At 45.0% G+C, this 27,482-nt stretch overlaps 1 protein-coding gene across 3 annotated transcripts in view; it reads left to right on the top strand.

Annotated features, from left to right (window-relative positions):
* DCAF1 (DDB1 and CUL4 associated factor 1) overlaps positions 1-27,482 on the top strand; it is a 1,932,496-nt gene that overhangs the window by 547,968 nt on the left and 1,357,046 nt on the right. For all 3 annotated transcript variants that reach the window (XM_069644104.1, XM_069644105.1, XM_069644103.1), the window contains exon 10: positions 6,266-6,445. In XM_069644104.1, the coding sequence (XP_069500205.1) occupies positions 6,266-6,445 (180 nt within the window). The remainder of the gene's footprint in view (positions 1-6,265; positions 6,446-27,482) is intronic.

The raw sequence follows: 27,482 nt of genomic DNA, 5'->3' as shown, positions 1-27,482 counted from the left end.
GCGTCCTCGACTCTTAAATGCTACGGACACAAATGGAAGAGGTTCTCTGTCTGGTGCCACGCACAGAAGATTAACCCTCTACGGATTACGGCTCCCCAAGTACTGCCGTACCTGCTGACGCTGGCCAAAGCTGGTCTGGCACACGCGTCCATCAAGATTCATCTTGCTGCGATCTCCCGATACACCAGAACCACGGGGCGGACGTCCTTGTGGTCTCATCGTCTGGTGAAAGAGTTCATGAAGGGACTGTTCAGATCGTTCCCGCCGGTGAAGGCTCCGGCCCCGGCGTGGGAGCTCAACGTGGTGCTGACCAAGCTCATGGGACCTCCGTTCGAGCCTCTGCACTCGGCCCCGTTGAAGTTTCTATCGTGGAAAACAGCTTTTCTTGTGGCCATCACCTCCGCACGACGAGTGGGAGAGATCCAGGCCCTTTCCTGCAAGGCCCCGTACTTGACTTTCCACGACACGAGGGTAGTGCTCAGGACGCACCCCTCCTTCATGCCCAAGGTACCGTCGGACTTCCATCTCAACGAACCCTTGGTGTTACCTGTGTTCTTCCCGTCGCCTTCGTCGCCGGCTGAGAGGACTTTGCACTCGCTGGATGTGGCTAGAGCGCTGAAGTTCTACATGGACCGCACGAAGGGTTTTCGGAAGACGTCACAACTCTTTGTGAACTTTGGACCTGTCAATCAGGGGAAGGCTCTCTCGAAGGCTTCCATCTCCAGATGGCTCTCCGGCTGTAATCATGTGCTGTCACCGGTTGGCGAACCGACCGCTGCCTGGCCGTCCGAGAGCCCATTCCACCAGAGCGATCGCAGCTACCACGGCGTTCCTATCTGGTGTGCCCCTGCTGGACATATGCAGGGCTGCCACGTGGAGGTCGACGCACACCTTCACGAAATTCTACTGCGTCGACCGGGATTCCAGGGAGGAGTCCAGGGTCGGCCAAGCAGTGCTGCGCAACCTGTTCGCCTGAGGTGAGCCTGGTGAGGAGGTAAGATGCTTAATGTTGAGTTGATGTGATGCTTAATGTTGAGCCTTTGCCACCTCCCGTGGTTGTGCATGTGTGTACTGCTATGTATTCTTTATTCATGAGCATGTGAATCCATGCCAGACCCCATGCTGGAGAAGGAACAAGTTACTTACCTGTAACTGTTGTTCTCCAGCATGGGTCTGGCATGGATTCACATGCGAACCCTCCCGCCTACCCCTCTGCGGCTCTTCACTTGGTCATACTGCCACTTCACGTGCTTCCAAATCTGAAGATGGCTGCCAGAGGCGGTGCTTAGGTAGAGGGCAGTCATTGGCTGTGGTCAGTATGACGCAGAGACCAGTGATTGGTTATTACTACGAAAGACCGATCAGAAACGAAACTGATACTGGTTTTTTCTTTACCGAGGATTCCCAGCCTGACGACGGGGAATATTCATGAGCATGTGAATCCATGCCAGACCCATGCTGGAGAACAACAGTTACAGGTAAGTAACTTGTTCCTTTTAATGTCACCAGAAGTTATTTGTACCCAAGGCATAAGGTGAGCAACTATACTGCATTTTTGTGTACTGCTGAAGTGAGACATTAGTCCGATGAGTGTCTGTAAAACGTAAAGATTAGCTGCATGAATGGACATTAATAGGTATGATGATAAGGCTCTGAAAACAGGTTTTCAGTGCAAGGCTATGTGCCGCTGGTTCCAGTCCGTGATGAACAGGGCAGTGTGCCATGTATTTTATGATCCACATTCTTGACCCATCTTTAGCTCTGCAAAACGTTCAGACGTTTCATAAATCAAAAAGTGCGCAATGATAAAGGAAAGGCGTGGCGAACAATACATAAATAAAATACTTAGCCTGAAACCAAGTATGCAGTATGGTGTTGTAACAGGCAGGCTAATTGTCAACTTCAGGTGGACAAGATGGTCCTTGCCTGTCATTGATATGATTTTCATAATAACATTAAATACCACTTTCGGGGAGGGCAAGGCTGCTAATAACTTCAACCCCAAGCCAGGTAGGCCAAAGCACATAATGCCAGCCATGTATAATCATGAAAGTGGTATTAATCACCATTAGTACTCTGATCCACAGTCCGTGGTACTGATACCTTTGTTATGGCCTTTCTGGTTCTTGCTTACAGAGATGTGTGATGGTCTGTTTTAACAATTCCCCTCATCCCTCCCCCTCACTGACTGGCAGCCCCTTATCCCTTGTAACATGAACCAATTTGCATAACGCATGTTAGTTTAGTACTTAGCAATGGCTTGGGGGGCCTTTCAGAGGTAGCCTAGGTCACCCAACCCTTTAATCAACTTAGGTGGGCACTATCTGGATAAACTCAGATGTGCACAATAAGGAGCAGCAATGTTAAATCAGTAGTAGTGTAGATCTGTGATGAGGGGATCGAAGATTAGCATTTCAAAATTCTAATGCATCAGGAGTGCCAAATAAGTGGGTTGTATTTCTTAGCATGGCTGCAAAACGCATTGCATATTTGATCTCATGGTTGCATAGAACATTTTGCACATCATTAATGCATTTTCTTGAAGCTTGAACCATTGGTCTGCAGTCGGGGAAAATTTGAAACAGTGTGGAAATGTATTGCGAATTATCTTTATCTCTGGCCACTTTTAGGATCAAATCTCTAGCCTGGTAATTAAAAACGCTAGCAATGATTGGGCGCAGTGGTAGACCAGGCGCTGGCTGTGGATCAAGTGCCCTTTGAGTACGCTCAATCTGAAAGAGCAGAGAGCACCAGATTCCCATGTCTTTCAGGCTATGCCTTCTCTAAGAATAGGTCCAGGGCTGTAGTATCAGGGAGACGGAGCATGCCAACGTTGATTTGCCGGGAGAGATTTTCATGGTGATCACTTTTGGCCTGCGCTTACGGAGTTCGGTCTTAACAGCCATGACAGATGATTCTAAACTTTTCTGTGTTTTCTGTTTTAGATATTTGCTGTTCAGCTTTGGCTATTCTGGAGAATAGTTTTTCAATTTTGAGGCTGGGTGATTCGAATTTTGCAGTGAGGTTATCAATCTTTTTGTCAATTAAGCCTATATTCTCCTGTATATTGTGCAGATAGGCAATGATTTAGTCTTCAGGGGCTTGTGCTTATGTCCTGTTGTGCAAGTTGTCATCATCGGCTTCACTTGGTTCAGTATCTGAGGGACTTTTCCTAACGAAGCCGTCTATTTGGTTTGCTTCTTAGAGGAACTTGTATTCCCCATCATCTTGGATTGAAAGGGGGACTGTGGCGCACACTCGCAGAGGGGAGACGGAGTTGGCAGAAATTGTCAGACCGGGTGCTGTACAACAAAGGGTGCCGGTTATTTGGATTACGGGGCGCCCAAGCTAAGCTTGCAGCTAGTTTGTAATCATCTGAAGTGTTGTACCCTACATAAGCAAGCAGTCTTTCGTTGTCTGTTTTTCTGTTACGAGGCAGTTGGTTAATGTTAAAGTGTCATGATTATCTGAAGACTCGAATATGGCCCCATTAGTTCAGACACATTTTGGGCCTACTCAAAAGTTGCGAAGATATGCCTATTGCTGGCTCATAGGCTAGGGAAGTAACACACGCTCAGTCCTCTCACATCACAATTCTGAAGTTGTAAAAGAGCTGCCCCAGTCTGCTACTGAAAGGAGGCTTGCTGCATAACATGCCCCTTCTTCATAGCCAGTCAGGATTCGCAACTATCACCATGCATGCAGCAATGCAGCCATTTGCGAGAGCGGTGTCCCACACTGTAACTAGACCCCCATTCTCTGTTTGCCTGACGCACGCAGCCAGGGATCATTGGTCGCTCAACAGCAAACACCCCACCTGTTAGTACCTTTGATTCAATGCATATTTGTTGCTAAATAGACTATATTTGTACTTGGCTGTTGGACAATCTATTGCTTGTCAATCTCTGGTATTTGTTAATTGTATTCTAGAACCAAACCCTAATCGTCTTAGGCTCCACAAATCTGCTTGTCCTAGTTACCAAGAAAGAATGAAGTTCAGATTTTAGTTTGAAATGTTTGCAGCTTTTCGAGCATTGGCTTTCCAGAACCCTACACCAGTAATGGTCCTGAATAATCTCCTAACAATTCAGTTTACTGATTTACTTTATAGTACCCCATTGTTGTTTTGGCCACCCTGTGTTGTATTCCAGAAATAAAGAAACCTAGTTGAATATGCATTCCCATCTTGGCCTGGTTTTTGATCCTGGTCACCCTTGAGGCAACCTATTTCTGGAACCTTAGTGGCCTACTAGGAGGACCTCAGAGGCAACACTCAGTCTGGTTTTAAGAGGTTCTTGCACCCTACATTTCCTTCTCTTCTTAAGGGTTTTCATTTTAATCCGAGGTCATGTTTAAGGGTTTCTGCACCCTTCATCTGTGGTCTTCTTACAGTCTTTGCTTGGATTTCTAGTCCGGCTGTAAAGGGGTTCCTGTTCCCTTCATCTGTGAACTTCTCACTCCATCTTCTCCTCTGTTCTTCTTGGCAGTCCACTTCTGCTGTTTATCATCGGGCTGCTTGTTTTGCCTCTTCTGCGTTCTCACTGGGGTGTACTCTAGGGGTTTCTCTACGTCCCTGCATCGTGGTCCCAACTCCTAACGTCTTTTCCATCTCTTTATTCTTGTTGTGGTCCTTCTCCTCCTTGATGCCATGCCATGAGCTTGCTACTCCTTCCACAATGGGGTTGACCACTTTAGATCGGGTCTCACCTATACCACCCCTGCCTGAGGCTAAGCTTGTTCTTTCCTACCTTACTTGGCTTACTGACTAGGTTCCCGCTTTTGTAGTCCTGATATTCTACTACCATCACCTCCCTCATGTTCACCCCCAATCGGCTGTGTTTTTTTTCTTGCCTCGAGACAATCTTTTTCTTCCACCAATCATCCCGTGTATGATATTGTCAACCTTCCATCTTCTGATACTATGCCTGATATTATCCTCCTAGATTCTTCTTCACTCACCAATCTCCTCTCATCTCTTACAAGCTCTTCTCTCTCACTGCCTCCAAACGTATTCCTTTCCTCTCTAGGCTGGGTTTTCTATGATGATCTGCCCCTATGTAAATAAATGGTACAGGTGCTGCAATTGACCGTTTGTGAGTACTTCGCCTGTGCTCATATAATATCTTTAGAGTGGCCCAAGCCTTTAGTGGTCAGTTCTCCGTTTTGGATTTTACTCCCTATCCTTACTTTGCCATCCCTGAATGAGTGCAGTGTCACTGAAGGTTTATTTTCTTTCTCTGTTCGGGTTATTGGTAACTGAAGGTGAGCATATTCAAAGCATTTGTTTTATCAGTTGCTTTTATTGTGTATAGCGGTCTCACAGAAGTACCACCTCTGAAGTCTGCATGAGCGCACTTAGTGAGTCGCATAGGAAATTCTAAAGTGCCCCTGATGCCTAAGTGGGGCTATGTCACTGGTGGTTGAGAAAATAGCTTTGTATGCAAGATGTGCCTTTTGATCCTCGGCACTTTTATTCCTTTAAAGGGAAAGCGTTATGGTTTTTGTTAGCCCTCTGAATGGGAAGGGGGAGGGACTTTTTCTACAGAACATGGGACACTTTGTCTCAGTAAATTCCTGTATTTCCAGCTGCCCCCCTCCGACTTTTGATGATTCTTAGAAGCCCACGTCCTCAACTTCAGGACAAACAAAAATATTTTTTCGGGCAGATGATTGGGGGGTGGGGAGGCTTGTCAAAATCGGCTGTTGACTGTTGCAAAATAAGTATTCAAGGGTCACAGTTCTTTGGGAGGGGTGGGGTGAGTGTTTTCTTGGTGTACACTGGGAAAAGGCTCTTGATGGGTTTACACTCTAGGTTTGATCAAGGGAATCCCTCTAGGAGATGGGGAATCCTGCTGCATCTGACTCTCCCTTGCCCAGTGACCATTATAGAGGCACCTGTTTATTATAATTAATAATTATGCATAATTATCAGGTTGGACCAGGAGGGCAATTATTCGAAAGACACAACTACACATCATGGGTTGAAACAGGGTTGCATGCTTGCACCATTTCGATCTGAAAAACTATCTTCATGAGGTAAATCTCATTCTGCCCAAGATATGGAATTTATTGTGTGCTATTCTGTGGAGGCTACACTCACTGGAGAACCATGGTTGAAACGGTGTAACTTTCTTCTTTGCCATCGTGCCTTGTGGTGTGTGCACTAATCACTTCCTTCTTCAAACCTTCACCTCCTTATTTGTGATTATATTAATTCCTTGTTTCTGGTCTACTGCTGTACTTAAGACTTTTCTCCTTCCTGCAGGTTTGCATGCATCCTCACAAAGTGCTATCAGACGTGGTGAACTATACTCTCTGGCTCATGGAGTGCTCCCATGCCTCAGGATGCTGCCATGCCACTATGTTTTTCTCCATCTGCTTCTCATTCCGAGCTGTGTTGGAACTCTTTGATAAACAGGATGGACTACGGCGTCTTGTCAACCTGGTAAGTGATAGTGTAATGCATAGTGTAATGAAAGATATTATTATAATCTGTGAAGTTGGCACTGTATCCACAGTTGTTTAAACATAATCCTTTAAACATTTGCAAAATAGTTGTATCTGATTATCAAAATGTTATTGAAGGACTGTATCCCTAGTCTCAGGACATGGAATGTGGGGGTAGGAAGATAAAGGGAAAAGGTCTGGAATACTCTGTGGGTTAGCACAAAGTGGAAAGGGTATGAGAATACTAGGTCAACCGCCACATAGTTGTTACTTCTCTGTATCAGGTCAGCAAGCGAAGTACAATCATATTTATAGATTTGTGCTGATCTTCGACCTGAGGCGAGGTGTCAAAGACAAAAATCATCATCATCTAAATCCAATTTTCCTTGCCAGACAAATCCAACGTCAAAGTTTACCATGTCTAGTTTATTACTGTCTCTGGACTATAACCATTAAAGGAGGCAGAGAGTTCCAACTGTCGATGTTTGATCTACCATATTTCACCAGTTGCATTCACTAATGCTTCACATGTTCTTCCACTTAGTAATGATAACCTTCAAAAACTAGAGCTAGCATGGTGTCTTAAATTTTGCAGGTGTCCTATTGTTGATGCTAAATAAGGTATTAGCCCCGATTACAAGCCTGAATAAAATGGCCAGCGCCCTTACAAATAGATTGTTTTATTCTTCCTTCAATTAAATTGTACATGTGGTAGGTTCCAGATTTATGATCGCAGATCAAATAGAGGTTTGTCTTTGCTTTGAACTTGTGATATGTTGTCCATCCAATTGACGACTCCAACTGTGTATCCCTGCCTCTGACTGGAAAAGGATTGACTTGTGGTTTATTACTATTTTCTCAATTTCATTCTACCCAATATAGTCAGTTTTGAGGGATCATGGAAGCGGTAGTCCAAAACCTTTGGAGAGCTGCAAGTTGCAAACCACTGACTAAGACCATGTCTGTAGGGGCTCCGTCATAACTTGCGGCTTCCATTAAGGTATGACCTGGAGAGGGGCCAGTAATCCTTTGGATGAGCTGCGTGAGGGAACTAGCTCTATGTATGCATTCTCTTGTTCGATGCACCATACAAGGTCTTTGAAACAGTCAACCCCTGCAGGGGCTTGCAGCGACCACCACCCCATTGCTACTTGCCACCTAGCGATGAGCAGCGCTATGCCCACAAACCTGCATTTTTGCGTCAGGGAATTATGAGTGAGGCCTAAAAGGAACATTCCTGGTTTAAGCGATCCATCACAGCCAGTAATTATGCTCTGGATTGCCCTCGCAAATGTAGCCATGCCTGGGCAGCTCCAGGCCATATGAATAAAGTCTGCATCGTGGACAGGTGCCCAGCGAGGTCTGGTCGAATTTTTACATTTTGTTTTTGGGCTAATATATGCCTGACGTATACATTTGAAATGGGGTAATGTCTGTTATTCGTGGCCATTTTTTCGGGCTTGAGCACAGACCTCTCCAGTCTTCATCAATACCATGACATGGTGAGTTTTCCCATTTTAACCTAGCTTTCACAGACTTGCCCTTCTGCCAGCCCTGAATCATGCAATACATCTTGGATATAACGTGGTCTGCGCTTGCGAGAAATGGCATTTCCGAGGGCTGCAGAACTGTGTCTAGTAAAGCTACCTCCCCTCTGATGATGTTAAATCATTTGCAGCTTAATTGTTGTGCCCCCCCCCCCCATTTCTCTGAAGTTATTAAACAAGATGAATCCACCTTCACAGAACCAGGCCAAACTGTCTCTATACCAATTGCAATCAGCTCTCTCCGGAGCCCTGGGTTGATTGTGCAGCTTAGCCAACCAATTTTATTAAATTCAACATCTCTTGGTGTGGGCTTAGAGTTGGCCATATTTCCTATGAAGTGAACACACTGCTGAGAGGGCCGTGTAAACTGCATTTAGCCTTTTATGTTATCCGCTGCTTTCGCCAAAGCTCAGCCGTGAGTCTATGTGACGATAAAATGGCCCTTTCCAGCGCCACTTGCTGCATGTACAGCACCATACCATTATTTTATGTGACTCACTGGGCTACCTGGTGATGGGTCTCAAAGTCGGGGGATGGCTAACCCGCCCACCTCAAACGGGCGAGTGAGATCCTCCCCAGGCCACTCTTGCCTGCCGTCCCACCCAGACAAACCTGAAAAGGGTCAGGGGGTGGGGGTTGGTTTCCTGATCGGCACGTTGAGGAAGATAAATAAAATTTGGGGAGGATCACCCTTTTAACCATAGATTTATGGGCAATGAGGGATAGTGGGAGATTGCCCCAGTTTAGATTCAGCAGAGAGACAGTAGTTATCAGTGTATAGTTTTTGTGTCTGTGAATACGATCACTAACAGGTACCTGACCCCCGCCTCTGGGCACCATCTAAACCTCCAACTAGTTCTGACCTGAGTAGTTATGGACGTGAGTGGGAGCAGCTCTGACTTCATCCAGTTTATCTTGAGCCCAACGTATTCTCCGAACTCATCACAGAAAGGACTAGGGCACCGATATTACTGGCAGGGCCATCTGGATTCTGCAAAACTAGGACACATTGAGTGAAGGAGTGGAGACCTCTGTGGATGTACACAAGCCAGGGGCTCAATGGCTAGTACTAAGAGCAGGATGCAGCCCTGCCACATCCCACTGTGCAATTCAAAGGAAGATGAGGCCATACCATTAATCAGCAGTTTAGCCGTAGGCTTTAACATATGAAAACTTAGTGATATCAAGTAGGTGCTCACACCCATACGCTGAGGGATGGTGAATGGGAACAACCAGCTGAAGGAGTTGAACACTTTCTAAGCGTCCAGTAGCATGGCGACCACTTGGGATTTCAGGTACATCTGGGAGAGGTTTACCAAGCTTATTAAAGGTGTGACACAGCACAAAAAGCGTTTATTCAAAGTTCTAACTCCGATATATCATGTCCATGTGGTGGTTTCCACAGACAAAGTAAGTGACAAAATCCAAGGTGCCAACTTGGTTTATATTACCTGACCTTCACCTTTTAGTGACGCGGGACAGAAAGAGCATGTTGGGAAAAGAGGCTAAAATTCCCAGCACATTAGAATTCAAAAGAAATGAGTGGAAAGCATCCTGCAAACCAGTTCTCAAGAAGGTGTTAAGAGCAAGATTGCTAGAAGGGTAGTGTGTCGTCATCTGGCACTGGAGCGGGAATAGTTGAGCTGCTCTGATGTAAGGGTCCCTAGGGCCTTGCTTCTAGGCAAGGAAGCTGGTGCCAAAGGATCCTGGAAACCATGTTGGCGAGTGCCTGGGGCCTGAGGGGCGCGCTGAGAAGTCTCAAAGATGCCTAGAAGCTAAGAGGGGCATGAGAAGCCTGACAACGCAACTAGTGGCCCTGCAAAGCTGGAAAAGCCGCTATAACCTGGAGAATGCTTGCTCTTACCGGTGCAGTAAATATTTGTAATGTAGGCACTTGATCTCGATAAATGTTACGAATGCATTAAAATAAATAAGTGCAATAAACAAGAAAGGGAGTGAGACTTTGCTAAAGAATTGAAAAGGCATTTGAGACTCGCAGCATTAAAAAGGGAATAAAGCTCAGACTCTGACAGACTAATCCGGATGGAACAAGGAGAAACCCTAACTATATGCTAGGATTTCAGTTTTACAAAATATTAGTACCGTATCTGAGGAAGGCAGCCCTCCAATTGCCTCAAGCCTTACCAGGCTTTTTAGTGCTTGAAGTCGGTTGCCTCCCATCTTCACAGCACTCTCGCTGTACTCCCTTGGCTGCCCATCTTCTTTCACACTACCGCTCCTCTACTCACTGGTTTCTGCTTTGTTCCCCTGCGTTCTGGTTCCACCCGCCTCCACTCATGGCACAGCCTCCTTGGAGTGTGGCGGCTCTCTGCACAGTGTCCCTACATTAGTATTGTGCTCATTGGTCACCTATCGATTGTCTCGTGTGTGAGCTGCTTCCCTTTGGCTGTGTACTTGTTGGGCGCAATCCTAATTTCGTCAATCCGTCTCATAGATTCTATGGGAGATTTTACTGGCTGGCCTGGCTCCTATGACCACATTAAAGGCCTTCGCTTTGCTCAGGCCTTTACATTTGTCCTGGGGGCTGTTACAGGACTGTAACGCCACCTCAGCGCCGAGAGTTTATTACATAAATAAAGATACTTTGAGACAAAGTAGCTATGTCCATGCTTTATTAGTCGCACTTTGACTCAGTGGAGGATCAGTTTGTCTCACTTGCAAGTATATAAGCGTGCTAGTAGATAAAAACTGGGAAACTAGGCCCTCCGAGGCCAGAAAAAAAAGCATATAGCATGTAGAGAATATAGTGAATATGAATAACTAACACCATTTTCATATTCTGTAATATGCCCCACCATTTCCAGCATTATCCCAGACAGTGAGGATTGGTATCACCTTACTAAATCAATCAGTTATGATTTTAGCTCCAATCTTGCACTAATCATTTTTCCCTTACATTTCTGTTGATTTTTTTAGCACTCGTTGGATACACGAAAATATTATATTAATTTACCACAACAAATGTATGTGTACAGGCCCAGCATAAATGCATTCTAAATACTGTGATTCTAAAAACAGTGTGCTATAATACTATGCTTAATAAAAAACACATGTAGTACAATTGTAAGCATTTTAGCTTACCCTCTGTCCTGTTGCGCCTCACTCCCATACTCTGCAACACATTCCCATTCCCACAATCGGACGCATGTGTTTCTCTCATATCATGGTGGCATTAAATCGGATACGTAAAAAACAGAGGGAACACCGGGGCTCCCGTTAATAGATTTAAACGTGCAGTCCCTAACCCTTCCCTGTCTTAAAAGCAATAAGTCAAAACGATGGGGTAGGGAAATTTGGCAGCCTATACTGTGGTACAAAGAGTCAATTATAAATTAATAGAAAAAACGATATTACTTGCATGTTAAATTAATTAAAATATAAAAACTCTCAAATGTGCGTATAACTGCAAGAACAAAACACAAAAATTACGATGTAGACAATATACAGAGTGCATAATATACATAGCAGTGACTCCTAACCTCTCTAAGTGAGGCTCTACTACATAAAGCCTACAATTTGTAGGTTAAGTATATAATTTAAAATCTCGAAAGAGTTGCGATGACTCAGTGTAATGAAGAATGTATACACAATATGTAGAGTCACTGTTCTGCATGTTGTGCATTCTTTGTATATTGTCTACATCGTACTTATGTTTGGTTTTTCTGCTTGCATTTATATGCACATTTGAGAGTTTGTATTTATTTATTTATTTTACTTTATTAGTTGTGGTTTACGACACTGCAGCAACACATGTAAGAGCAATCAGTACAGTTCAACATAGATGGGTATATAGGTCACATCTTACATCACACATTTAACATTTTCAGACATATATTAGGGTCTCTGGGGGCCATCATCATCAGACAGCATTTGGCACAGATACACCCTAAACGTAGGCCATATATCTTTGGGCCTGCTTGTTCTAGGCAATGGCAACGCATATTGCTCCTCAACTCATTGACATATGCAAGTTCTGTAAGCAAGTTGTCCTTGTGTGGTGCGTGTGGGCTTTTCCAGCATTGAAATATGCACTTTTTGGCCACTGCACATGTTACGTTAAATAATCTTCCGGTCACCTCTGCTGCCTTCCCTATGTCCCCAAACAAGTATTTCTGGGGCGTGAGGTCTGCTGGAATCTGTTTTATCTCTTCTAATAACTCGGCCACTCCCACCCCAAACGTAAGAATGAGCGGACAGCTCCAGTACATGTGAAACGAGTCCGTGGTTGGATTCCCACGCTTTTGACAGCTCCCGGTACAGTTATCTGTGAATTTGGCCATTTTGGCTGGTGTATAGTGTGGCCTATTCAGTACCTTATATTGGATTAGCCGGAGTCCGGCGTGAGTGATAGTCTTCGATGACGCACAGTATCTTGACCATTTCTTGTCTTCAGTTATAGTCTCCAGGTCTGCTTCCCATTTCTCCTTGACCGTGTTTATCGTGGGTGTATGCGTTTTTATAATCGTATACAGTTTGGAAACACTGGTCCCGGAGCTTGAGGATAGTGATACAAGGCATTCATGCGAAATCGGTTCATCTGGGAATAGAGGCCATCTGTTTTGAATGCCGCCTTCATACAGTGGTATTGCAGTAATCTAAGTTCTCCTCCCCCCACAGTGGCCATAAAGTCTTCCTGCGTGACAAATTTCCCGTTATAGAAATCAAAATGTGATTTATGTTCCCTATCGGGGTCCCACAACTTTTGTTTGTCTACATCGCATGTTGGTGAGATGCCAGGGAAGTTCCAGAGGGGTGCCTCTGGATTGTAGGGTATCTCGAGTTTGTCTTTTATAAATCTTGGCCCAGCCAAGGACTGTTATACTGACCGGGTCAAATTCGCATTCGTCCTTATGTTGTGTTTTGAACAAGATGGAGCATAGCTCTGTTGGGGCTGTAGCATGGCGCTCTATGGGAAGATGTGATGCAGTATCTTATGGGTCTTAACAGTGTTTGGCATATTGGGCTTGCACTACTAAGTAATATAATTCAAAATCTGGTTCCGCTATGCCCCCCGTGTTAATGGTTCAACCAGTTTCTCCCATTTCATACTGACTGAACCCCCATATCAGATTAACTCTACCGTCGTAGATTGTAGACTATCAAAAAACTGTCTGCCCAGCCAGATCGGGACATTACCGAATATGTATAGTAATTTTGGTAGGACCACCATCTTTACAATAGCTATCTGGCCTGCAAATGATATCGGGAGTTTGGCCCACAGTTGGAGTTTGGCTGTGATAGATTGTAAGAGTTGTTTGTAATTATCTAAATACAAAGAGGTTCTTTCTCTGGACACTAGAATTCCCAGGTATCAAATTTTGATAGGTGACCATTTCAATCCGTGCAAGTTGGTTGGGCATACGGTTGCTGGAGTCAGGGGGAACATTTCAGACTTTGATTATTCATTTTATAACCTGAGTACTCTGCAAACTCGTGTATTATCTCCATAGCGGGCCCTAGATTAGATTCGGGTTCTCGGATGTATAATAGGGTGTCATCTGCATATAGCGATATCGACTGAACCAATCCCGCCATTTTGATTCGTCTCTGTCCCTGGATTTGTCTGATAGCAGCTGCCACCGGTTCTATTGTGAGAGCAAACAGTATGGGGGAGAATGGGCACCCTTGCCTGGTTCCCCTGCCTAGTTTAAAGAAATGTGAAATGCTGTGGTTGGTCAACACCTTGGCACCGGGTCCTGAGTATAGCAACCTAATACATTTCAGGAAGTAGGGGCCTAATCCAAACCTTTCCAGTACAGAGAATAAGTAACCCCATGACACTGAGTCGAACGCTTTTTCGGCATCTAAGGAGACCACTGCTGCCTGGGCTTCGGGTTTAATTTGAGCCATGACCCCAAATAGTCTACGTAAATTCAATGCAGTCCTTGTCGGGATGATTCCACATTGATCTGGGTGTATCAGTTGGGGCATGTGAGGTAGTAGCCTCATGGGCAGAATTTTTGCAAAAATGTTGGCGTCACAATTAACGAGAGAGCTCTATAAGAAGACCTATCGTGTGGTGGGCATCTTGGTTATAACAGCACCGTGATTATTGCTTCCCTCATTGTGTCTGGCAGGGTACCTCGCTCCATCGCCTCTTCCCACACCAATAACATTATTGGGGCCAGTTCGGCGCTGAACTCTTTGTACAACGCTGCACCCAGGCCATCAGATCCGAGCGCCTTCCCAGAGGACAGGGATTTAATTGCGTCTGTGATTTCTTAGTGTTATCGGGTTCTCAAGGGCCAGCCCATCCTCCAATCGTAGTTTAGGGAGTGTTATTGCATCTAGATAATTCTCTACTTCCTGTGCGGACTTAACGTCATGGTCGTAGTATAGCCCTGTGTAGAAAGCTGTAAATTTATTATTGATTCCTTCCTCACTGGTTATCACAGAGCCATCTCTCGTAACTATGCTGGAAATGGGTGCATGCCACCTTTCAATTTTTAGCAGGTTGGCAAGAGCTCGGCCTGCCGTGTTCCCTTTACCATATCGCCATGCCTTAAGAGGGACAGCCATGTATAGCAGTTCCCTAGTCACAAGTTTATTGAAGTCTTGAAGAAGGTGATTTATTTTCGCTAGGGTCTTCTTTTCATGGGTGTCACTGTATAGTTCCCCCAGTTGTCTCTCCACTTCTGCTAATTCTGCCATGACTGTCTTCAGTAATCCTGTGGACTTGGAAATTAGGATTCCCCTTACACAAACCTTAAAGGTTTCCCATAGGGTCACATTCTTTTCTACAGAACCCTTATTGACCTCAAAGAACATTTTAATTTCAGTGCGAGTGCTTCTGTGACACTCGGGTCTTTTAAAACATCAGGAGGCATCCTCCACCTTCTCGCTAGGGGTTTGGCATTTTCCAACGATAATTCTAGGGTTATTGGAGAGTGGTCTGATAAAGTACGTGGGTGAATCTCACATTTACCAACCATGCTAGAAAGGTGCGTGGAAACGAGCCAGTAATCTATGCAGAATTCACTGTGTACAGAGGAGTATAATGAGTATTGCTTAATCAGTGGGTGCAAAGTTCTCCAGGTGTCCACGAGCGACTGTTGTGACATGATCTGAAGTATGGTAGTTTCTGTTCTAGTAGGTGCTCTCTCTTTGCTAGATGAACGGTTGAGAGTAGTATTGAAGTCCCCCCCCCACTATACACATTCCCCGTCTAGTGTGCCAATCTTGCATGCCATATTTGTGTAGAAGTCGGGGGTCATCGATATTCGGGCCATATGTGTTTACAAGTATGATTCCTCTCCCTGCAATGTTTCCCCATACAATCACGTATCGTCCCTGTGGATATAGTTAGTTTTTAACTAACTGAAAACACAGAGAGGGGTGCACCCCAATGTAAGAACTCCTCTCACCTGGATGGAGTATTCAGTGCAATACCTCTGCCGACCCCAATCGTGAAGAAGGTCCCTGTGTACCCTCTGGAGTGCGTGTGTTTCCTGCAGCATGACAATATGGGGGCGATGTCTGGCCACATATGCACCAACTCTTCTCAGTTTTGCTGGGTTATTGAGCCCTTGGACATTCCATGTAAGGAGATTAATTTTCATCCCCTTGGATATGGTAGTTGTGTGTGCATTAACTTTACTCTTGACCATCTTGATTTTAACCAAACCAGTGTTGCATGCAGTTGTGCGACCACCATTTTTCCCCATTTGAGCCACTCCAACTGGGGCTCCAGAAATCGTCTTCCCCTCTCTCCCCTTTGAGGGCCACATTTCCCTCTTCCCCCCACCCACATAATCTTCCCCAACTTGACGATATACCCTAACAAACTTTTGGAGCTCTCCTGAGGCTGCCATGTTGCTGTCACATGGCCACCCGATCTAGGCCCACGCCCCAGTTAAACAATAGTGTGCTGATCCACCCACGGAAGTATGGGCAACACCTCTATAAGTACTAAAGGATATCGGAACAGTTGTTGCTCAGTCAGCAGGATCTCACTGTTCCTCTTCAGGGAGAGGTCTGCCATTCTGATCTGGCCTCCTCTCCCTTTGGGGTAAAGGTATATAGGCCTCAACATAGGCCATGGCGGAGGCTGGCGTCTCGAAGAAATGCGTTCTTCCTCCATGTTGGATTCTCATCTTAGCCGGGAATATTAATGCATATGGCACTTGGCGCGCTCTCAGCAGCCTTTTGACTGACTGGCTCGTACAATCTTCGGTTTGCCTGTACTCCCGCTGCGAAATCTGGATATTTATGAATGCGACTTTCTTCCTAGTGTAGCGTACCTTGCTCCCTAGCCAGTTTTAGTATTGTGTCTGTCTCTGTAATTAAAAAGGTGTGCAATGATCGTGCAGGGTGGAGCTCCCGGCTTGGGTGCAGGAGCCAGAGTTCTATGCTCTCTTTTCAACCAAAAAAGGATTCTGTTGCAAAAGGAGTTTTAAGGAGAGATTCCACCTGACGTTCCATTGCACCATTACCAAATTTTTCAGTCGCGCTCACAATCCGAATATTATTGCTTCTGGATCACGATTCAAGATCCTCACATTTATTCTGCATCTTGGATAGGTTATCCTTGAGTTGGGCAATGTCTCGGCTATGGTGAGCGATAGTGTCTTCGTTTGTGCTGATTCTGCGTCCGTTATACGTGAACTTTCCTTGTCCACTCTTGCCTTCAGGTATCTGATGGTAGAGACAATGTCGTCAGGTTTAGCATTGACTGCTAGGAAGCCATTTTGTACTATGGTGGTTAGCTGGTCTTCTCTATCACCGCCATCCTCCTCAGACTGGGCATTGGACGCAGCTGGAGTTTCCAACTGTGGGCTAGGCATTTGGCTGTTTGTGAACAAGTCCATGGGGCTCTTCTTTTTCGCACCCGCTCCCTTCGTCATTGTCTCGGATTGCTGTGCGTTTCTTGTGTCGTAGGCGCGATAATTAGGCATGTGCGTCAGCTCTCAGTTAAAACCAGCAGCGCTAGCATGCAGTTTGTTGTCAGCGTTGTGTGGTATGCCTATTCCGCCGCTGATTATTTTTGTTATTCAAGCGCCGACTTCCAGTCTCCTATATGATAGCCCACTGCTAGATTGTGATTCTGAGAGGGTGTTTACCAGGCAGACTGCCCCGATAGTTGGTCAACTCCGAGTGGGCTGGGACCTGAGGTCAGACGTCGGCAGAGTATTTATTCTTTGCATCTATCTAAGCACAGGGCAGAGTATGCAGAACCATGCATGAGCCAGCCAGGGGCTCACCAAGTCGTGCACCGGTGATGCATGCAACAGATCAGCGGCCTTGCATTGAGGAGGATTGTGTGCTACTCCTACCTTTCTCCCATGGCTTTCTGTAAAAAGTTTCAAATCTTATGAGTGGATTGGGTCCTTCCACGTAGCAATGCTCCCCTCAAGAGTTTACGTGTTTAAAATGTGCTGCGTCTCCCACTGCAACAGAGGTTTTATTGCACTAGGGAAGGCCCAAACTGCAGCGCTTCTTCTGGTGTCTCCAGCCACCCCAGCTGTGATTGGCGCGGCGTGTATACACTGGGCGCAGTCATCTCTCCTATCCCCCGGTAAATAGCAGCAATCATCAAACACGCACTTACTTCAGATGCCGCGTGTGGGCTGCGCAAGCTGGTCAGTGCTTCCAGGGTTCATCCACTGTCGAGGAGAGATTAGGGCAGTTATGGTGTCTTGGCTTTCACCCGCAGTAAGTACGTATCCGGGGACCATTAAACGGATTCCTCTGTCAATGGCGGGTAGACCAGCAGTCAATTGGGCTATCCATATGATGCACTCACCGCTGCCAGTAGAAGTATCTTGTTTCCCAGTAGTCGCAGATCTCCCATGGCTACTTCCATACCCAGGCCAGTGGACTGGGGTGCGCCAGTCTTCCTTGCCCACCACGGTCGCCAAGTAGATAAAAACTCTTGCCGGGGCTCGTTGCACGCAGTGTGTCGTGGTTTACCCAACCAGGTGCATTCACCGGTTTGCCAACAGATAGCGCACCTCGCCGCAGCAGTGTACAAAATCTAGCCGGTCAGAAGGGCAAGGTGGGAGGCTCTAGAGTGGGGGGTGATGCAGCGCCAGGACACCACCTCGAGGGAAGACCAGTTAGGGCCCACCGTCACACCGCTACTTCCAAGTCGGGCCACACTCTGTATTTCACTTCCTCCGTGGGTACAGCCTCAATGGTCTCACCTGCTTCTGCTACGCCCGTGAACGGGCAAATGGAGTGTCAGCGACCGTGATCTGTCGCAGCCCTCCCTGGTCTGGTCACACGGCAGCAGTCTAATCCGTCACGGCCATCCAGTGGAAGGGTGGTTCGCACAGGTTAGCCGGATTTGTTCCGGGATCCAGCGTGGTCATGTAGTATCCGCGCCTAGTATGTGACGGATAGTGCAGTCACCAGCGTGTCGGTGCCCCTGCACAATGAAGGTTGCCAGCCACTGTCGCACTCCGTAGCGGCCCTCGGCGAGCCGTGTCTTCCGCCTTCACAGTGCTCCTCCCCCAAATCGCAGCAGTGGCCGGGTGGGGCAAGTCTCATGGAGCTCGAGACCGGCCCGTGCCGTCGCCCAGGCCCGCAGACTCTTGCACACGGTGCTGTTCGGGAAGGGTGCTCCGCTTCACCTCCAATTTACATCAGGTGTGCCCAGAAATCTTTACTGCCTTCCGACGTATTTCACTGTTCTGTGGGTAGCTCCAAGTCGCGGTAATTTCGTATCAGGATATATGCGGGACGAAGCTCTAAAATCAGCACCCCCATTTTAATTAATTTTTTAACATCTATATATTCCTAATTGAATGTTTCTGCCATAGTATAGGTTGCCAATTATCCCTACCCCACAATTTTTAATTGTTAAATAGGATGTGTACATTCTGTTTTCAAACCTTTGTCCATTCATGGTTCTTAAATCCTGTTCTGCTATTCACACTTCAGATGGATGCCTTTTTTCCCCATGCATGGCTACTCTTGCTGTTATGTTTTTTGAAACCACTACTGGTTAAATAATTTATTACAAACCTTTTAGAATTATAAGGCAACACCAGCACAATATTGGTAAACTTAAAGAGTCAAAATATTATCTAAGAGCAAGTGTGATAACAGTGCCAGGTAGGTAACATTTCTGGGTGCTTTGGAGGAGTCGTAACAAATCAGCCAAAGTTCTTCCATGGAGAATAACCAGGCTCAATTCACTGGGCACGTTGGATTGATAGTGCTACTTTTTCTGCATGTCTAGGGGGCCTGATAAAGTATTCCTATACCCAGATTCCACAGCCAAATATAGGACAAAGGTAGCTGCGGAATAGGACTTAGTGCCCAATAGGAATAAAAGGGGACGCCTGGGCCACAGACCGGTCTGCTCACACACCCCCTCGAGCCACAAACCGAAACCTTAACAAATAATGTAGTTTATTGTGGGCCTCTGCACGTGGTATGGGTGGGATAGGTGGATTCGGGAGCCAAAAGTGCATGGGCTGCTTCTTTTGACAAGTATGAGCGATGGGATTAGCGATTGAACAGTTCCGAAGATCACCAGGGTGGCTCAGACTCCATTAAATCAAATACTGTATAATCTCTTCTAGTGCAGCCACAATTCCCTTACCTTTAGTGATTGTTGTCCTGAAACAAAAGGGCATTTTATGATTAGGGTCAATATGACTACAGTTGACTATTGCATTCAGCTCCATAAACTCTATGGGAGAATGTAGACAATGTTTTAACTGCCACAAAGTGTCATAAGCTGGCTGCTTACCTGTGATTGATGGACATTTGTCCCTAGGATAGGGTTGGTGCTGCATTGAATCCACACAGACCAACACCAATAATTGAAGTCAGACAGGAAGTGTATATAAATGCGGTTATTTATTAGGCCCTTAGTTACAGACTAAGCATATAAAAACCACAGGTAGGTTTTGTCTCACACAACCATATATAACGTATATACTTGTTCACCATTAGAAGAATAGAATTGCATATGCATTAATTACAGTACAATGCAGGTGCATAGCCCAATGCAAGGAAAATAAGAAAAAACAGCACCAGAGCAGTTTCCCTTAATCTTAAATACAACCCTAAAATGGTATGGGGCATTGTACCCAAAAGACGCAAGTTCCAATGTATAGCTTTGTGAGGTAAAATTATTCTGAAATGTTTGTTGTGGTGGTACTTTTAGAATGTTTTCAAAGTTGAGGTTCGAGTAAAGAATCATTTAAATCCTTTGCATTAAGGATCTAATCCAGGTTCCACCACCAGAGGTTAGGTCAGAGTGAGTTTAGGGTCAGGTCATTACTCCCAGAGACCGAGGGAGAAAGCAAACCGGTATGCTGACTAATCCCCTGGCTCAAGATGTTGCCACTTATTTAGGTTCCAGATTTTGTTCTAGGTTCTTTGTTCTGTTCCCACTGTTACGGTTGTTTGGACTGAAGGATGTTTCTTGGGATGTGGTTTTGGTCGGTCATAGGAATCTGTTTTGAACAGCTTCCAGGTTGTCGTGAGGTAGATGAATAGTTACACAAAGAAATTCAAAAGCTGTAAAAATAGACTATAGTTCTAATTTGCATGGTATTCACAGAAGGATATCCTAATTATTCTTACTTGAAGCAACCCAAGATAACAGTGAGAAGTCTAGCACAATATAAAGCCAAACTAAAACGACATTTTCCGGAAAAATCTATTTCACAAACATTTATTTCACAAACATAGAAAGAAAGGGGAAAGTTGTGATAAGAAGCTGACATAAAGATTATATCGGTGAAATCAGAAAAATTCAATTTCTTTGGAGAACAAACAATTATACGAAAAAACACATCAATGACATTTTTCAGTACAAGTAAACCAAGGTGTACGTTAACAAATTTGCAATGGTTTACCATTTAAATGAGAACAAGAAAATTGTGTAGAACAGAGAAAACTATTCAATTCAGTTAGTTATACAAAAATGTAAATTCATTTGTACAGGTCTGCCAACGTAAACTTTTCACAATATTCAAGTTGAAAAGAAGGGGTCTCAAAAAAGAATGATGTTGGAAACAAAGTAAAAGTTCCAACAGAAAAAGACTACATTTACGTTTCGGCGGGCCACCTTTAAGGCCACTGATGTTATAGAAATGCCTTACTTGGGGCAGAGTGAGTAGTGATAATCCCTGCAGGGAAGCAGACAGAACAAACCATCAAAAAAATGAGTGTATGCATAAAAATAGGATGTGACTTGCTATATACTTCTCAAATGAGAATCTTGGGTTGCCAAGTTATCAAAACAATTGCTATTTAAGCCGAAAAATTATTTAGTAAAGACTACTCAGTAGTACTGCCTGGAAGGGGAACCTTACCCAAAATTAATGTGGGGGGAATTCTTCAAAACAGGGTATCGAGACGTCAGTCACCTCGGTGTCAGGCATGAGCAGCGGTACCTAGTGGGGGACCAGAGACACACACTAAAGTCAAAAAGCCTAAGGATCAAATAGTGTTGGTGAGTAGTTGATCTGCAAAGAATGTCATAACAAAAAAAGAGAAAACGAAGGCAGGATTGAGTTTACCTGAGTAAAGACATTGTTTTTAACTGCAAACATGCAAAAGTCCTGAAATGATCGAGGCCAGAGTCATCTAGTAATTGCAATAACTGTTCATGAAAACGGGTCATGAAAAAAATCATGAAGCAATGGAAAACGCAGTTGTTAATTATGTATAAATAGTGTAGTGCACATCCAAGGCATAAAAAAGAAATGCTTACATTAGATGAACTTGTGCATCTTCAATGGAATAATGGATGCCAAGAATTGCTTGTTAAAGTAACAAAGGGTATCTCATAGACGAACAATGATTAGTTCCATGGGCGGTAATGAAAACCTGCCGGCAAAGATGACAGAAGTCCTTTTAGTTGGAAGTAAAAGTACTTGTGATGAAATTAAATGCAATGACAAGGGTGCATAGCAGCCAAGTTTAAAAATCAGACGGAGTTCTAAAAAGTCAAGCAGAGTTCTAAAAAATGAGCCATTACCATTAAAATTAAAACGTATAGAGCTTGTGAATTCAGTATTACGAGTGCATGTACGAGAGCTAAAGTACATGTTTCTCCAATGAAAGTGCTCGTGATTTATAAAAGGCTGATCTGCAACACAGATACTTATCCTTAGAGTAGTCGGAGGTACACAAGAGACGCTGCAGTCGGTGCAAGTGCCTGCGAAGGTCTGGCAACAGAAGGTATCTTGCCGGCATTCCTATTGGTGTAATAACAAAGACGTGATGACGTCCTACACGGAAGAAACCCTCCGTGGAAAAATCCTGTTGCTGAATGGCGAGGGCACCTTGGTTAGAGACCGACACACCCCCCAGCGTATTGGCTCGCAGGACGAAGCCAATCCCAGAGGAGGCGTCGGTGTCACACCCTTTTGTATGGGGAGTGTCCTATGCCTGAATAATGCAGGCGCGTACGAGTGGTAGCAGAAGCACAGAGAGGTAAACCCCGCCCGAACGGACAGCTAAACCTGCATCCATACGGCGGTATGGAAACAAAAAATAAAACAAAAAACCATGCACAGATCAACTGATGTGCTCGGCCTTTTGAAAAAAGTAAATCCACGATCAAACACTCGTCATGAGTGTTAGTGAATATAAAAGAGATTAAGCTGACACATAAAGTGGTGCCTGAAAGGATACTGCTTGCATTTAAGAATTGTAGTCAAGATGGCTGCGACAAAATGCCAAACTGTTTGCTAACAGTTTGTGGGATGGTAGAAAAAAGAGAAGAAGAGGGGGGAGGATGTCATAATCTGCGCAAAGAAAATGATTGTATGCTCACACAAAGGGTAGATGAATGTCATCCATAGCTTCTGTCCCGCCCCCAATCTAATACCGCACAGGTGAGAAGCGTTACTCACTGAGACAACCGTACCGCCCTTATTCAAGGCAGGCACAACAGGACATGGAGCTGGCAAACGCAGCCTAGATAAGTTGCACCAGTAACACGCATGCATTAGACATAGGAATTTTCCCGGACGCAAGCAGGATACTTCCGAATTAATAAAAATGTTATAAGAATACAACCAGTCTTTGTTTACCAGGTGCAATAAAATATCAAGCCAATAAACTTCATAAAGAATAGTGTCCCTAAGGGCAACAGAAAACACAAACACATGTTAATATTGGCTAAAATCAGGTATTCCACTTCTTTTTTTAATTTCTTTTGTGTTCCAACCATCTTTGTTTTTTTTACACATTTATCCACAAAGTTATGAACAATAATCATATAAAACATGAATGCAAATTCATTATTTGATAACAACTTCATTAAAACATATTTAAGATTTAAGATATTTCCTTTTGAGGCTTTAGTTTGTGTAGTTAGTTTGTGTATTTATATTTCCCTATTGATTATTTTGTCTATTAGCCCACACATTGGCAATACCTGGATCACAATTAGTGAGTGATGTCTCCTGGCCTGCAGTTATTCTATCCCAGAATATTTCTTATAGTAGGCCATCCTCTCTGTCTACAAACGTTACTCTGCTGTCCATTGAGACATTTTGAATGGATTGTGTCCTCCAACGAATTCCACATCTTTGACATGTAATGTCCACAGCTGTGCACTTCGGAAACTTTTTCAGCAGAGGGCGTCCTGCGTCGATGACGTTGAGTCGATGTCCCTGGGAAGACGTCTGTTGAGAGCGACGTCACCGGATGTGATATATAGGATGCACAGCGCCTGTACCCTCAGTTCCATTTTGTCCGCAAACGTGTTGCTTCGTGAAACTCGGCGCACCTTGTGTGTTTCATTGTTGAGATGTCTTTTTCTTCGACCCCTCCGACTCCGCGGTCTGGGTTCAAGACCTGCCGGGACTGCAAGTCGAAAATGTTGATCACCGATCACATTTGTTTGTGGTGTTTGCGTGAGAGTCACGACACCGGCGACTGTTCAAAATGCCTGTTGCTAACTGCCACGGCCTTACGGAAGGGGTAGCTCCAGGTAGGTAGGGGTTCTAAGCCCAGTAAGTCCCGTAAATGCAAGTCGAAATCCAAAGGGGTGTCCACCAATGACTCGAGGGGCGACTCTCTGTGTTGGGAGGAGGCCCGGGGGTTCTCGGTCCCAGAGTGTTTCCCGCCATTCTTCTTCCTTGTTGTGGCATTCGCGGAAGCGCCGTCACCGGTCGCCTTCCCCGTCCTCCTCGGAGGATGGAGCCGCGAGGAACGTGGATGCCCGACAAAGTCCTCGACGCCAGAGGAATGGGCTGCCTTTAAAGGCATGGTCTAGTAAAATGTTTTATTGTCCCTACGGGTCGGCCATGTTTTTTTAAGCCTAAGTGGCTCGATTTTAGAAAACTATCCTATGGACCTTACCCGAGTTTTCGTCCATTAAAAGCACGCGAAAACAGGCACCAGGGAGCGCCATTTTGTGATTATCCTATCACTTGCTGCATCGCCCTGGCTGACCTGCTTTTGCAGCACTAAATCAATTCCCCCGCCCCTGAGCCTGACATTATCGAAACATTCATATTCCCCGCCTCTCTCCGTGACGTTACTGTGCTGCGTAGGCAAACGCGCCCAGTCGTCTTCTACGCGACTTCACACAGAACCCGGAAACCAACACAGACCATCTCACAACACAGCGCGCCACAATTCGAAATATGAAACTGTACTTTAAAATCAAACAGCAATACGGTACATTTGGTAAAGTACATTTATTTGACATTAAATGTTTAGAGAATATTCAGCAATTGCCTTATGAACTCCGAAAGCCATTTATTTTCTTTTATCTGTATCCGCAATGGTACAAAGGGTGTTGCTTTTCGTTAAAAGAAGCACTTTGGAAGCACGGTGAACCGCAAGGCTGTTCCATCAACTAGGCACTAGTCCATCGTAAAGGTTGATATGTTGCTTCTAGCCACTAGTACAGCGTAAGGGCATGTGGGCCCTTGGCGATCGTCCCATAAAATTGTCAGTGTGCTCCAGTTGTTCACACGAAGCTGCAGGTGTCTCGCGAAGAAACCGTCTGCTGGTGTCTCAAACCGATGGCAGTAGCAGAAGGGGAGCAAATACTTGTTATGAAAACAAAAAAATTATAATTAGTCTCGCCAGCCGATCTTCATTAATATTACTTAGTTTCTGATTGGCTGTAATAAATAAAATATTTGCTTGCAAGGATAGTTCAATGGAGTATGTTCGGCTCTAAAATCAATGCGAAAAGTAACAAAATAAATCGAGGCCAACACGCAATGATAAACGACAGTCTACATGCGTGAGGAATGATATGATATGGCATTTGTAATGCGCCTATACTCAAGTGTTTCAAGGCGCGACGAGGCAGGTGGGGAACAAGGGCAGACAGACAACGATCCTACTAGGCCAGGTGTCTTTCTGATTGCGCATGGGGAAGGGGCGGGGGGGGTAAAAGTGCTGTACATGGTTAGTCGAATACAAGATAAATAATATGGCCAATGGTGGCAAGTGCAAGGTAAATGCCGGGAGAAGGAGCTGAAGGATACAGAGACAGTCCCGTAGTGCAGGTAGGCAGTTCAGGGAAAAGTGGCTGGGCCAAGGCCCGAGATCGGTGAGACAAGTGGACCTGCATGCCCATGTGCCCACTACGAACACATTTTCCTTGCTTTTCCTAGCTCTTCATTCATTTATTCATGCATCCATTCATTAAATCTTCATTCCGGTATAAAAGCGTGGAAAGATTTACTCACATTTTTGAAATTTCCATTGTGTCTCTTCGTAATGCAGTCTGTAAAACGGACCGTGCTCTTGACAACGATTTTTCGTAAACTGAACTAAAATGAAACTAGGTCTAGTTTCTGAATTTTCTGCCTTATCGTCTCTTTTACGTTATTGCGCACCCCCTTCAAATGTAGTTCTTTCGGCATGGTCCCTGTCTCAAGGTCAAAAAACAATAGACCCTTATACTTCCAGTGCGACTTGTGGGCCTCATCTGGGCGTGAGCTGAAAATCAAAGACGCTGTCCTTCGCATTCTTTATTTGCAACATCACGTAGTAAAGGCATCTGTGAGAACTTTTAGAATCCCTCTATGTAGTGCGCCTCAATGTGTAAATGCAAAGTGGCTTCTCTCCCAAATGCCACGGCCCGCTTGGCGCGTTCTAAGTCCCCCAATATTGTCCCCGTTGTCTGCGAGCTTTGCAGCCCAAATGGAGACATTTAAATTTTGGCGGAAGGTCAGGGAAAGTATAAAGTACCACAGGGGTTGAGTTAAAAGTGAGATTTATTGTTTGTTTTATTATTTGCAATACGCAAGCCTCCCCTCCGTTAACCGTGCGCAACAGTGCGCAGCATTTACATGAGATGAGACATGAGAAAAATATATACATACACATATATAAGGTGAATAGAGAGAATTCAAAGATGACACTCAGCTTGTTCGCCACCCATGATGGTGAAGGTAGGGGTTAGGGTTACAGGTACACTGTACAATAACATTTATTTACAAAAAGACAATCGTATTGAAATTATTTAAACCGGGATTTGTACTTCACAACCAGCTGTGCTTCGGGTGGACATGGCACAGTCGCATTGTTCGGTGGCAAGGGATCACTGCTATGCACAGAAACGTCCAAAATTCTATATCTGTGCTTCTCTAACACAGCAACAATAAGGCCTTTCACAAAGTCGAACTGCATTTCATCATAGACTGGTTTGATCACCCATTGCTTACTTCGTTTTGAAAACACCTTAGTGTAGCGAGGCATCCTTACTTTACCCTTAGTCCTAGATTGTTCACGTCCGACATTGCTGTTATGGGCCAAGACCGCTAGTAGAGTGCGATGTTTCATGCCCCGAAAGCTAAAATGCAAGCGCTTTGGCCTGTACTTTAGGCACATATTGTGGAACACCTCCAAATCTCCTGTGTGACAGAATTCTGTCAGTCCTCTCAAATCTCTTGATAGTTTTGTCGAAAACAATCTTCTCAATGGCTTTGTGTGTCGGTGAAGATGGAATCAACCACTTCTTCTTCCGTGCCTCCTCTGGGGACAAAGGGCCATGTTCACATTGGTGGAAATGTTGATTTTCTGTCCAGCGGTGAACGTTGGTACAGTGGTGCATCAGTGACCGCCATTTTTCAAGTAGTATTTCCACTGACCCTTCACACGTTTTTGAGCTCCACCAAAAATGGTTGGTGATAGAATGGGACCACTGCAAAATACTTTCAAAACCTTTTTTTTTTTCCTGCAGCCGAGATTTTCTTACTGATTGATTTAGCAAGATGCCATACGTCAAATTGATGATTAATATGTGGGAACTGCTCTCTCATTGTCTTGACAATTGAAACGTGGCTGTCCATGGCTATGAGGTCGATGTGCATTCCCCTTGATTGTAGATATTCCACTGATTTTATAAATCCTTGTTTCTCCAGGGCCACTGACGATGTACATTGTGTTACCTGCACGACCACCGAACTCACAATTTTCTTACTATCCATGTCCTGAAAGGGGTAGGTGCAGTACTTGTCAGAAAATCCAGGGCTGTCGCACTGCCCATCGCCGGCTAGCCTGAATCGTTTGCCTTCAAATGTA

The sequence above is a fragment of the Ambystoma mexicanum genome, chromosome 2p, assembly GCF_040938575.1.
Source record: "Ambystoma mexicanum isolate Mex_15411 chromosome 2p, UKY_AmexF1_1, whole genome shotgun sequence".
Lineage (NCBI taxonomy): Eukaryota > Metazoa > Chordata > Amphibia > Caudata > Ambystomatidae > Ambystoma > Ambystoma mexicanum.
The sequence above is the reverse complement of the archived record's forward strand: the minus strand, read 5'-3'. Positions and strand labels throughout refer to the sequence as shown.